Source organism: Dipodomys ordii, unplaced genomic scaffold (assembly GCF_000151885.1).
Source record: "Dipodomys ordii isolate 6190 unplaced genomic scaffold, Dord_2.0 Scaffold143, whole genome shotgun sequence".
Lineage (NCBI taxonomy): Eukaryota > Metazoa > Chordata > Mammalia > Rodentia > Heteromyidae > Dipodomys > Dipodomys ordii.
Genome location: NW_012267359.1, coordinates 1,505,584 through 1,517,738, shown reverse-complemented (window position 1 = coordinate 1,517,738; position 12,155 = coordinate 1,505,584). Strand labels below are relative to the sequence as shown.

Sequence of the window (12,155 nt, the reverse complement as noted above, 5' to 3'; positions counted from 1 at the left end):
GGAGGACTCGCGCGCCTGCGCACCCTGCCCCGGGCGGCCCAGCCGGGCCCCAGAGGCCCTCGGGCGCCCTTAGGGCCCAAGGTGTGCTGTTGGCGGCTGCACGTGCCATGGGCCAGGCGAGGCGCGAGGTGCTGCTAGTGCAGTTCTCGGTCTTTCCCTGAGGCTTGGGGTTCAGAGATTATCAACTTCCTGCCCCTGCTGCTTTTGATGTTCTTAAAGCCATCAAGGTTCTGTACCATATTCCCTTTCTTGCAGGCGGGCCCCATCAGCCCTAGCCAATCTACTCTGCAGACGTGGGGAATTTCACACCTTTCTGCAGGATTTCACCTCCTCTGCGCTTGCGTCCTGCACCTGCACGCTGGGCAAAAGCTACCTTAGCCTCCAAAGCTCTTGGGCTCCCCTGGCTCCCCCCTACAGCCCTGCCCTCGGCTGTGTCTGCACAGCACCCTCCTCTCTCATGTGGAAACCACTAGACCTCAGGGTGTGTGAGCTTACGGTTCCTTTCCCAGGGCACACCCAGCCCTGATTCTGAAAATTGGTGAGGCAGGAGGATGAGCCATGTAAACCATAAGGCGCCTAGCAGATGGAATACTTTTGGCTTCTGGTGCCACTGTCCTGCCTGTGCGCTGTGTGTCTGTACCAGGGCTTGAACTCAGGGCCTGGGCACTGTCCCTGAACGCTTATCTAAAACCTGGTGTTCTACCACTTGAGCCATGGCTGCACTTCGGGCTTTTTGTTAGTTTATAGATGATAAATCTCATGGACATCCCAGACTGGCTTCAAACCATGATCCTCAGATCTCAGCCTACTGAGTAGCTGGGATTACAGGCTTGAGCCACCAGTACAGGAATCCCCCTCCCCCCTTTTTAAATTTTTACTTTTTTATTCAGTACTGAGGTTTGAACTTGGTCTTCTCCTTTGGCTTGTTTGCTGGCCTGGCACTCTATCACTTGAGCCACAACTGCTTTTGCTGGTTATTTTTATTTTTTGTCAGTTGTGGGGCCTGAACTCCAGGGCCTGGGCACTGTACCTCAGCTCTTCAGCTCAAGGCTAGAGCTCTACCACTTGAGCCACAGCGCCACTTCTGGCTTTTTCTGCTTATGTGGTGCTGAGGAATTGAACCCAGGGTCTTATGCATGCAAGGCAAGCACTCTACCACTGAGCCACCTTCCTGGCTATTTTGGAAGGAGGGACTTTTCTGTCAAGCCCAGCTCAGAACCTACTTTGTTAGAAACTGGAAATAGGACTCAAAAACCAGACTCCATCAATCACCATCATCAATCATCACTTTCAGAGTTAACATCTGTCATCTTGAGTTTGTTGCTTAAAGTTTTATCCTATATCTGAGCTTCAAATGCCTGAAACATATCAGACATGATGATGCAGGCTTGTAGTCCAGGCATCACAGGAGGCTAAAACAAGATTTCTTGATCCCTGGAGTCTCAGGCCAGTCTGGGCTACACAGAGATCCCATCACAAAAATCAAATCAAGCTGGGCACTGGTTGCTTATACCTGTAATCCTAGCTACTCAGGAGGTTAAGATATAAGGATCATGGTTCAAAGCCAGCCCAGGCAGGAAAGTCTGTGAGACTGTTATCTCCAATTAACCACCAGAAAACCAGAAGTGGTACTATGGCTCAAGTAGTAGAGCACTTGCCTTAATCTGCAAGAGTTCATGGCAGAGCCCAGGCTTACAGTTCAAGCCCACAACCAACAAAAAATAAAAATAAAAGAGCAAACCAAGTAGGTTTGGGAATGTGGCTTAGTGGTACGGTGCTTGCCTAGCATGCATGAAACCCGGGGTTTGATTCCTCAGGACCACATAAACAGAAAAAGTCGGAAGTGGTGCTGTGGCTCAAGAAGTTTAGGGACAGTACCCAGATCCTGGAGTTCAAGCACCAGGACTGGGGGGGGGGAGGGGCGGAGAGGGGGAAGACAAACCAAAGACCTACTGGGGTTGTCAAACCTATTGGCTGGATAGAGACCTTGGTAGGTATGCCTGTGTCTCCATTACAGTGTTAGCACAGTCTGCAGATTCCGAGGCAGAGGATGCTGCACCTCACACTCTGTGAGTGAGCTGGATGTAAAAGACCTGGTAAGGGGCTGGGAAGGTGGCTTATTGGTAGAGCGCTTGCCTTGCATGCCTGAGGCCCTGGGTTCGATTCCTCAGCACCACATAAGCAAAAAGAAAAAAGCCAGAAGTGGCGCTGTGGCTCAAGTGGTAGAGCGCTAGCCTTGAGCTGAAGAACTGAGGGACAGCTCCCAGGCCTAGAGTTCAGGCCCCACGACTGGACCAAAAAAAAAAAAATCTTGGAGATCTTAGGGGAAGAATGAGTGGGGGCTCTGATGATCTGAAGCCCCCAGTCCCCTGCATGTCTGCCTTTCTGTGGCTGCTACATTTCCTTGTCTCTATAGATCTAGCCCTGATGCAAGTGAGTCAAAGCTCCAAGTGGCCATGACCTCCAAACCTCAGGGTCTGGCTTTGTAGTTCTGGAACTTTGATTACTTCCTCTCTCTCAGGAATCATCAGTCCCTGAGAAAATCACACTCAGGGCATGAACCCAAAAAGCAGTTAACCAAAAAGCCGGAAGTGGTACTGTGGCTCAAGTGGTAGAGCGCCAGCCTTGAGCTGAAGAGCTGAGGGACAGCGCCCAGGCCCAGAGTTCAGGCCCCACGACCGGACCAAAAAAAAAACCAAAAAGCAGTTAACCTAGAAAGTAACTGATTTTTATTGGTAACAGCACAACACAGTCGGTCGTGAGTTCATTCACTATTGAGCAGTCAATAAACATTTGCCATATTCCCCAGCAAAGGCAAAATCATGGTCTACTGTGCTCACACTCCTGTGGTGCAACAAAAAGAGATGCAGGGCAGGGGCAGAGCTCAGTGGTAGACCACTCAGCCATCATGCTTAAGACCCTTAGTTCTACCTCTAGCACTAAGAAACCAAACACTGCAGTCCCTGTTCCCAGAGACCTTCCTTACCTTTCAATGGGAAAATCAAGATTACAGGGATCACTAGGGGCAAGCGTGAGCTCTATACTAAGACTCAGAGTTGAAGTCTTTCTTGCCAACTAATCTCCAAAGTTGGAGTTTTCTACGCGCAATATGGACATAATTTTTGCCTTACAAGAGCTACTAGGAAAGAAAAGTGTTGTAGGGCACACTTGTAATTCTAGCACTCTGGGGGCTGAGGTCAGAGGAATTCAAGTTCCAGACTGCTTGAGCTGGAGTGAGATTCTTTTTTTTTTTTTTTTGTCGGTCATGGGACTTGAACTCTGGGACTTGAGTGCTGCCCCTCAGCTCTTCAGCTCAATGCTAGCGCTCTACCACTTGAGCCACAGCACTTCTGGTTTTCTGGCTGTTTAATGGAGATAAGAATCTCACTGGAGCTGGGAAGGTGGGTTAGTGGTAGACGCTTGCCTTGCATGCATGAGGCCCTGGGTTCGATTCCTCAGCACCACATAAGCAAAAAGAAAAAAGCCAGAAGTGGCGCTGCGGCTCAAGTGGTAGAGCGCTAGCCTTGAGCTGAAGAGCTGAGGGACAGTGCCCAGGCCCAGAGTTCAGGCCCCATGACTGGACCCCCCACCCAAAACAAAAAAGTCTCATTGACTTTCCTGCCTGGACTGGCTTTAAGCCACGATCCTCAGATCTCAGCCTCAGCCTCCTGAATAGCTAGGATTACAGGCTTGAGCCACTGGCGCCAGTCCCGGGGCTTGACTCAGGGTCTGGGCACGGTCCCTCAGCTCTTCAGCTCAAGGCGCTCTTACCAACTGAGCCACAGAGCCACATTTGGCCTTTTCCTGCTTATGTGGTGCTGAGGAATTGAACCCAGGGCCTCATGCATGTGAGACAAGCACTCTACCATTGAGCCACCTTCCCAGCATCTCTCCAATAGTATTCTTGTCCTAACTTTACAAATGCTAAGGTGATGCCTACTGGTTAAAGTTACATACTTTAGCAGTGCACAGATGCAAAGGTAAATCTCTAGTCTGGAGGTGTAGCAAAGCAGGGAGTATTTATGTCCCAAGACCCTAGCTAGGTCTGATCTCCAACATCACAACCAACTCAATCTAGGCATGCTATCTCTTCTTACCAGCTTTGGGATTGTAGTAATGAAAGGTCAAGCCCTGACCCTATGCACATAACCAGGACCAAATGGGCTTAAAGTACAGCATAGACTGGTGGCGTTGTCTGGGCTCAGTGGCCACTGGATTAGCAAGACCTCTTACATCTTTTGGCTCTCATTTCTCGTCAGCTTCATTCTCAGCACTATGCATGGTAACAAGCTTACATCCTACTTGGTAAGCAGTCCTGGCAGAAGACCTCAAAATCTTTTCACTTTTCTAAGCTGGGTGCTGGTGGCTCATGCCTATAATCCTAGCTACTCAGGAGGCTGAGATCTGAGGATTGTGGTTCAAAGCCAGCCCAGGCAGTAAAGTCCATGAGACTCTTTATCTTCAATTAACCCTCAGAAAACCGGAAGTGGCACTGTGGCTCGTGGTAGAGAACTAGCTATGAGCTGAAGAGCTCAGGGACAGAGACCAGAGACCAGGCTGAGTTCAAGCCCCCCAACTGAACAAAAATAAATAAAAACCAAATATTTCCCACTTTTCTAAAGTTCCAGCAAAATCCAAGGGACTTACGGACTGGTCAGTCACTTACCCACCAGGGAGGGTCTGCACTGCCTCATGAACTACAGGAAACATGCATGGAAGCCAGGCCAGGGGCTCACTCAGGCCATCCTAGTTACTCAGGAGGCTGAGATCTGAGGATTGTGGTTCAAAGCCAGCCCTGGCAGGAAAGTTCATGAGATTTGTATCTCCAAGCCAAAAAGCCAGAATTAGAGCTATGGCTCAGGTGGTAGAATATAGGCCTTAAACACTAAAGCTCAAGGAGAGTGCCTTGAGTTCAAGCCCTAGGACCAGACCAGCATAAAAGCCTATAATCCTAGCTAATTTGGTGGCGATCAGAGGATCATGGCTAGAAGCTAGCTTGGGCAAAAAGTTCTGAAGACACCATCTCAACCAAAGTCAGGAGCAGAGGCACAGGCCTGTTATTACAGGTATGGGGGAATGAATGGATGGTGGCTTCATCTGTCAACCTCAGCTATGTGGGAGAAGCACAAGTAAGAGGATCACAGTCCAGGGCAGCCTGAACATAAAGCAAGATCTACCTCAAAAATAACCAACCCTAAAGGGAGTTAAAGGTATGGCTCAAGTGGTACAACACCCATTTAGCAAGCCCAAAGTCCTGAGTTCAATCCTCAGTACAACCCCCCACCCCCTGGAAAAAAAAAAATCAAACCAAACTCACCATCACTGGTAATGTCACTAGCTTTGCATTTACTTCATTGGAAACTCATAATGCAACAAGGTAGACAGGACAATATTTATTCCCATTTTACAGATAAGGAAACAAAATCAAGAAAAGGCAAGCAGTCTATCTACCTGCTCTAGTCAAAAAGTGGCTTGGCTGCAACTAGACTTCTGATTTCAGTAAAAACATTCCTGATCACCTCCTTTCCTGTGTGTGCCATAGAAGGAACCGCCACTGCTGCAGTATTCACCAGGCCCACCTGGAGGGTATCAGGGCAAATCTGATCAGGAAGAGAACAATGCAAACTGGGTGTGCAGGAAGCTAAGGGAGGATAGCAGGCTTTCTGTCCTCTTGGTTTCAGTACAGCATTTATGGAGGGCTTGGGGCTTACAGGGGCCCAGCTACTGTGCCTGGGGCCCAAGACAAAGCAGACAAAGATTCAGGCTGAGTCTCACATCCCAGCAGATTCAACAATGCACAGGTTTGCCAATGAGAAAATGGTGGATTGTATCTGGCCCATGCCAGCGTTTGGTGTGGTCCAGTCACAGGTATGAACTCAGGGCCTGGACACTGTCCCTGAGCTGTTTTTGATCAAGTCTAGTGGTCTAACACTTGAGCCACAGCGCCACTTCTGTTTTTTTCTGTTTATGTGGAATTGAACCCAGGGCTTCAGGCATGCTAGGCAAACATTCTACCATTTTTTTGGGGGAGGGGGGTCCAGTTGTGGGCCTGAACTCTGGGCTGGGCGCTGTCCCTCAGCTCTTCAGCTCAAGGCTAGCGCTCTACCACTTGAGCCACAGCGCCACTTCCGGCTTTTTTCTTTTTTTTTTTGGTCCGGTCGTGGGGCCTGAACTCTGGGCCTGGGTGCTGTCCCTCAGCTCTTCAGCTCAAGTAGCACTCTACCACACAGCGCCACTTCTGGCTTTTTTCTTTTTGCTTATGTGGTGCTGAGGAATCGAACCCAGGGCCTCAGGCATGCAAGGCAAGCGCTCTATCACTGAGCCACCTTCCCAGCCCCTAGTGTTCATTTTTAAAAATGAACAAAACCTAGCTTTGATGAAGTGAGCAACTTGTGCCAGCATCATGAACAATTGATGGTAGCTTCTTGTCCCTCACCCAGGGCTCATGAGCACCAGCAAACGGCTGATATAACTAATTCCTTCTGTCCTACCAGGACAATTTATACACTCGGTATCCAGCTGGCATTCTACCTGTTGCCCTGAGGCCCCAGAAGAAAATATCATTCCAGTCAAACTCAAAATCAGGAAAATAGACCAGTGCAACATGTGGTGTGTTAGTAGTGGGCAGGGTGGACAAAAGCTGCCATTAGACAGGAAAGGAAGGAAAAGTACTTCCACAGAGAGGGGACCAGCAGAGGCCAGTGGTTTAGCCTGGGCTGCAAGCCATGGGGAGTCATAGATGGGAAGCGTTTAAAGGGCTCTGTCAGGAATGAGATCTGCTATGCAGAAGCAACTTCATGAGAGAACATAGGAAATGGAGGACTGCTAGATGGCTGCATTTTTTTTGTTGTTGGTCATGAGGCTTGAACTCTGGGCCTAGGAACTGTCCCTCAGTCCGTCAGCTCAAGGCTAGCACTCTTCTACCACTTGAGCTACAGTGCCACTTCCGGTTTACGGGTGGTTTATTAGAGGTAAGTCTCATAGACTTTCCTGCCAGGGCTGGCTTTGAAATGCGATCCTCAGATCTCAGCCTCCTGAATAGCTAAGGATTACAAGTGTGAGCCATCAGCGCCCAGCTTGGCTATATTTTGGAAGCACACTTTGTGGCAGTGGCTAGGGCCAGTACAGCAACAGGAAAAGATGGAAAGGCAAATTCCTTCTTTGTCTGAAGAGGAATCACAGAATTTCCTGTGGGCCAGCAGAGGGGTGGTGGATGGAGGCACTAAGGGAAAGAGTTGGTCAACTGACCTCAAAGCTGGGGCCCCTCCTTCCATTCCACAGCACTGGAGTGGCTGAAGAGGGGTCCCGCTTCCAGTGTGGGAATCAAGAGACATTTTTGTCTGGATTCTTCATCTCCCTTACTTCCCACAAGCAAGCAGTCCTGAAGCCACTGGTAGATTCTAGAACAAAAACTTATCAGGTCTGCCTTCACCCAGTCCCCCCCCTGCCCCTTGACCTTTACAACAGTTTACGGCAGCCACAAACTAAGGCATTTCATAAATGCCACTTTGTTTCTCTCCCATCAACCATTTTTGACAGTTTTTCCTATTTATCACCCGAACCTGGTCCTGCACTGGTCCCAAGAAACATGTGACGAAGTGGTTAACAGCCCCCTCCTCTCCAAAGAGCGGGAGTCCCAGGCTGGGACCAAACATGACACATACAATATAGGATGGAATTGCAGTAAATTTTCCCTTCCCAAGGAAATGTGTTTCTTTCTAATACAGTTTCCAAGCATAGTTAGATTCCCAACACTGGACGGAATCCAATACCTTCTCTTCCAAAGGCAGAAAGTTCTACCCTCTTAACCTTACAACTCCTGAAGGTCGCAGAAAGCATTAGTTCCCATTTTACAAATAAGAAAACAGAGGCCCAGAATGGTTGGCCTTCATTATTTCTTGTGGGGAAGCCCAGATGAAGACTGTCCAGTCCAGTCCAGTCCAGTCCAGCCCAGCCCAGCCCTGCCCTGCCCACCCCTGCAGCATGGGTGTGCTGAAGATCCCCTACTATCTCACCTCCTAACACAGCTGCCTGGTTTTTAGCTGTATACTTCATCTCAGCCTGAAGACTTGAGAGACATGGCTCAAATATATCCTTAGTTTTGCAGATGACAAGGTATGCCCTGTCTCTTCTCTCTACCCCTTCTCCTCAGTGCTGGGGGGAAACACCACCACCCTTTGAACCCAAGAAAAAGAAGCACCTTTGCTTCCAGTCTGGGAGGAGGCAAAACCAGTAAGGAGAGAGAGAGATCTGAGGAGGCAAGAATAGTTCAATGGGACAAAGGAGGAGAGGGCCACCAGGGGAACGCCTTTTAGAAGGTTTCTGCCCATAGGCACCTAGGAACACAAGATCCCAAGCCAGTCATTTCTTCAGGGCCCCCAGGCTCTTCAGGGCCTCCTGGGCCTGGGCCAGCTGCTGTTGCAACCGCTGTCGGGTGCTCTCGCTGGAGGCCCGCTTCAGGAGGTCCCGCATCTCCTCCACCACCGCCCGGTGGCCAGGGGTGTTGTGGAAGAGCCGCACCGCCCGGTCCCCACATGAGGCCAGGAAGCGGCCTGTGATGTCAAAAGACAAATCAGTGATGCACTCCCCATGGACCTGCTCGAAGTACTCTTCCTTCTCACCCCGACGAGTGTTGAAGAGATGGATGCTGGTGCCACTGGCCAAGGCCAACACATGGGTGTCAGGGGACAGGGCCAGGCGGCATGGCATGGTGCTTGCCTCTTCAAAGCGGCCTGTCCTCAGCAAGTAGGGGTCCTGCTGTTTCTTGTACTCCACGTCCGTGTCCCACAGTTTCCACGTGCCATCCTTGGACACAGAGGCCATCCTACAACACAGGAAGGCCAGCCTGAGCCCTGATGTCCCCACCAGAAGGCCAGGCACAGATAGGGTGGCACCTGGGATCCAGAGCCCCCAGGAACACACGGGCACATTCCCTCCCTCACTCACCTCCGGGAGTCATTGGAGAAGGCAAAGAAGTGGACAGCTGCGGCGTGACCCTTCAGTTCAAAGGCTCGCACCACCTCCTGGAAATCCCCTTTCTTCCCAAAGCAGACTTCCCAGACCTTCACATCTGGAGTAAAGCCACAAGAGGCCACGAACCTGCCACACAAACCACGTTCCTTGACAACTGAATTTTAAAGACATTACACCTGTTTTCCGAGAGTTTCTTCTTTCTCGTGGTGCTGGGGACACAGCCCTACTTCTGGCTATTTGGTGGTTCATTGGAGATAAGTCTCATGGACTCTTCCTGTCTGGGCTGGCTTCAAACTGTGATCCTCAGAACTTGGTCTCCTGAGTTGCTAGGACTATAGGTGTGAGCCACCAATGCCCAACTCCAAGATCTAAAAAGTGCTCTTGTAGCTGGGCACTGGTGGCTCAAACCTGTAATCCTACTCAGAAGGCTGAGATCTGAGGCTCATAGTTCAAAGCCAGCCATGGCAGGAAAGTTGTATCTCCAATTAACTACCAGAAAATTGGAAGTGGCACTGTGACTCAAAGTGGTAGAGCACTAGCCTTAAGCTGAAGAGCTCAGGGACAGGGCCCAGGCCCAGAGTTCAAGCCCCGTGACCGACCGAAAAAAAAAGTACTCTTGTATGTTTGTGACCTCAGTTTAACCTTAGAGCTCACTCTAAGATGACCAATACCCCCACTCCAACCTCTAAGCCTCACAGGTGAGAAGAGAGACTGAGGAGGCAGCAGCCGATACAGAATCCTAGCATAAGAGCTAGAGCTGGCACCAGACTCCCTCTGTTACCGAGCTGCCCCAGTTTCTTCCCCCGACCCTCACCTGCTACACGGGGAGATAGTAGCGTAGGTGTTGTTCATCTGGTTGGTGTTGATAGTGGACAGCACCTGACCCTTCAGATTCCAGATGAGGACCATGGTGTCACTAGACACAGTCATGATGAACTTTCCTGGACGGGAGGGAAGGACATGAGCTTGCTGCAAGGCCCTGAGCAACTGTCATTCAGTGTCATGATGACACTGTGAGGCCTCTACTCCCAGTCCTCCCTCCTCCTGGGCCTCTGTTCTGAACACGAGGCCTGTGGCTCTCCAGGAGCATTAGGCCCTAGGTCACACAGGGACTGAGATGTAGGGTGAGCTCCATCTCCCCTGATCCCCACCTGTGTCAGCAATGCCAATGTTGATGACAGGCGCCTTGTGCTTCTTAGGGAAGTCATCGGGCGTGGCAGTGAAGGTAAAGCCTCCATCTTCCCGCTTGGTCATCTTGAAGACACGTAGGGTGTCGCCGTTGGCCAGCCAAACCACAAAGGCTCTAGAGATGGGCAGCAGACAGGTCATGCCTCCATTTGGGCACAGAGGCCTGTGTGTTTGAGGTCCTATGCCAAATTCCTCCTCACACCCCACAATCTATCCTTATAACGGAACCCCATAGTTACCAGAAGTCAAGAAACCATGAGGGCTTCCTACTTCATTTGGAAGCCAAGCGCCGGCACTTTTCGTAGAAGCAATTTTTACTCTGCTTCTTTACTATGTATGTGAAAGGCAGTCCCCCAAGAAGCCCCAGGCTATCTGGTGTCTGTCCATCTGTCTTTTTGAATTGGCTCTTCCACTGGAGCCACACCCCCAGCCCTTTTGCGTTACTTTTCAGATCTATCTAAAAAATACCTTGTACTTTGGCCCAGGTCAGCCTTGGACCTTGATCCTCCCTCAATTGCCTCCCAAGTAGCTGGGACCACAGAGGTATATGCTACCACATCCAGCTACTTTGTTCTCTTTCTGTCACCCTGAGGGAGACTACCCAGGATCTCTCTATCCTTATTTCCCCTCCCAGACATGGGAAGGCCAAATACAGGGGCTGAGCTTTGGTGGGCAACCCTGAGGCTCCATCCTGCCCCACCTGCAGTCAGGGCTGAAGCGCACCAGGGTGGCGTGGTCCAGCTCTACATTGGCTCTCATGCTGCGGTGCTCCCGCTGCAGGAAGTCCTTGGTGCTCCAGATGCGTACTGTGCGGTCATCTGCACAGGTGGCTAGGTACTTGCCGTTGCTGCTGAAGTCCATGCAAGAGATGTTCCCATTGTGGCTCTGGGGAAGTGGTTAGAGAAAAGCATGAATCGGAGCCCTGCCTGGGGAACCCTTGCTTGGGTTAAGTGAGCTGAGGACAGCTGGGATGAGAAGAGATAGGACAGAACACATATGCTGACTTTGGTCAGAGGTAGAGGGGTCTAAACATGCACAGATTACTGCTGAGGAAAAGATGTGTGGGGCTGGAGGCTGTGCATGGCACCCTGGATGCTGCTGTGGCTACTGTTTACCTTTAGTGCTGCAGCCAGAAGACGGTGGGTGAAGTTGTGTGGTTGAGGCTTCTCCTTGCGAATCCGCTGATGCTGTTTCTGCTTCTTGGTTCCCGATTTTTTGGATCCATTTACCTTTTGGCCTAGAAGGAAGGGCCATGTCAATCATCCATACACTTGCACAAAGCCATTCACTGACTACCTAGGATTAGCCAGGCCCTGAGGAGAGCAAAGAGAGATGAACCAGGTATGGCCCTTGTCCTGGAGAAATGTGTGATGTGGGCAAAAACGGAATCCTCAGTTTGTATCCAGGCTCTCTCAATGAGTGACTGAGGCTGTCTTTGGGCTGATGAGGCTGACCAAGGGGGTCAGAGGTAGGGAACAAAAGTTTTTTTTAGAAATTGCTTTGATCCTTGTTATTTTTGGGGGGAGGGGGTTTCGTTTTATTTTTTTGAGACAGGACCACAGGTAATTGAGGTGATTGTACTGTATCTTGGTTTCCTTCAAGAGCAGTTGAGAACTGGGTATTATACACAAAGTGGTACACTGCTATACACAAAGCAGATACCACACAATCAGTTACAGGGAAGCATAGTAATACCCATACATAATGACACTAATGGAGTGGGTAAGGTGGGAGGATCTTGAGTCCCAGGCCAGCAGGGGCTAGCTATTTATTTATTTATGTATTTTTTGGGTCGGGTCATGGGCCTGAACTCTGGGCCTGGGCGCTGTCCCTCAGCTCTTCAGCTCAAAGCTAGCACTCTACCACTTGAGCCACAGTGCCACTTCCAGCTTTCTTTTCCTTCTGCTTATGTGGTGCTGAGGAATCGAACCCAGGGCCTCGAGCATGCAAGGCAAGCGCTCTACCACTGAGCCACCTTCCCAGCCCCAGTCTGG

General features: G+C 50.3%; 1 protein-coding gene across 1 annotated transcript in view; it reads right to left on the bottom strand.

Moving 5' to 3' along the window:
* Window positions 1-7,668: 7,668 nt before the first annotated feature.
* Window positions 7,669-12,155, bottom strand: part of Tbl2 (transducin (beta)-like 2) — a 5,974-nt gene continuing 1,487 nt past the window's right edge. The window contains exons 2-7 of the mRNA XM_013031817.1: window positions 11,277-11,398; window positions 10,862-11,046; window positions 10,125-10,276; window positions 9,788-9,914; window positions 8,947-9,099; window positions 7,669-8,824 (exon numbers count right to left, since the gene is read on the bottom strand). Coding sequence (XP_012887271.1) covers window positions 8,362-8,824; window positions 8,947-9,099; window positions 9,788-9,914; window positions 10,125-10,276; window positions 10,862-11,046; window positions 11,277-11,398 — 1,202 coding nt within the window. The 3' untranslated portion in view covers window positions 7,669-8,361. The remainder of the gene's footprint in view (window positions 8,825-8,946; window positions 9,100-9,787; window positions 9,915-10,124; window positions 10,277-10,861; window positions 11,047-11,276; window positions 11,399-12,155) is intronic.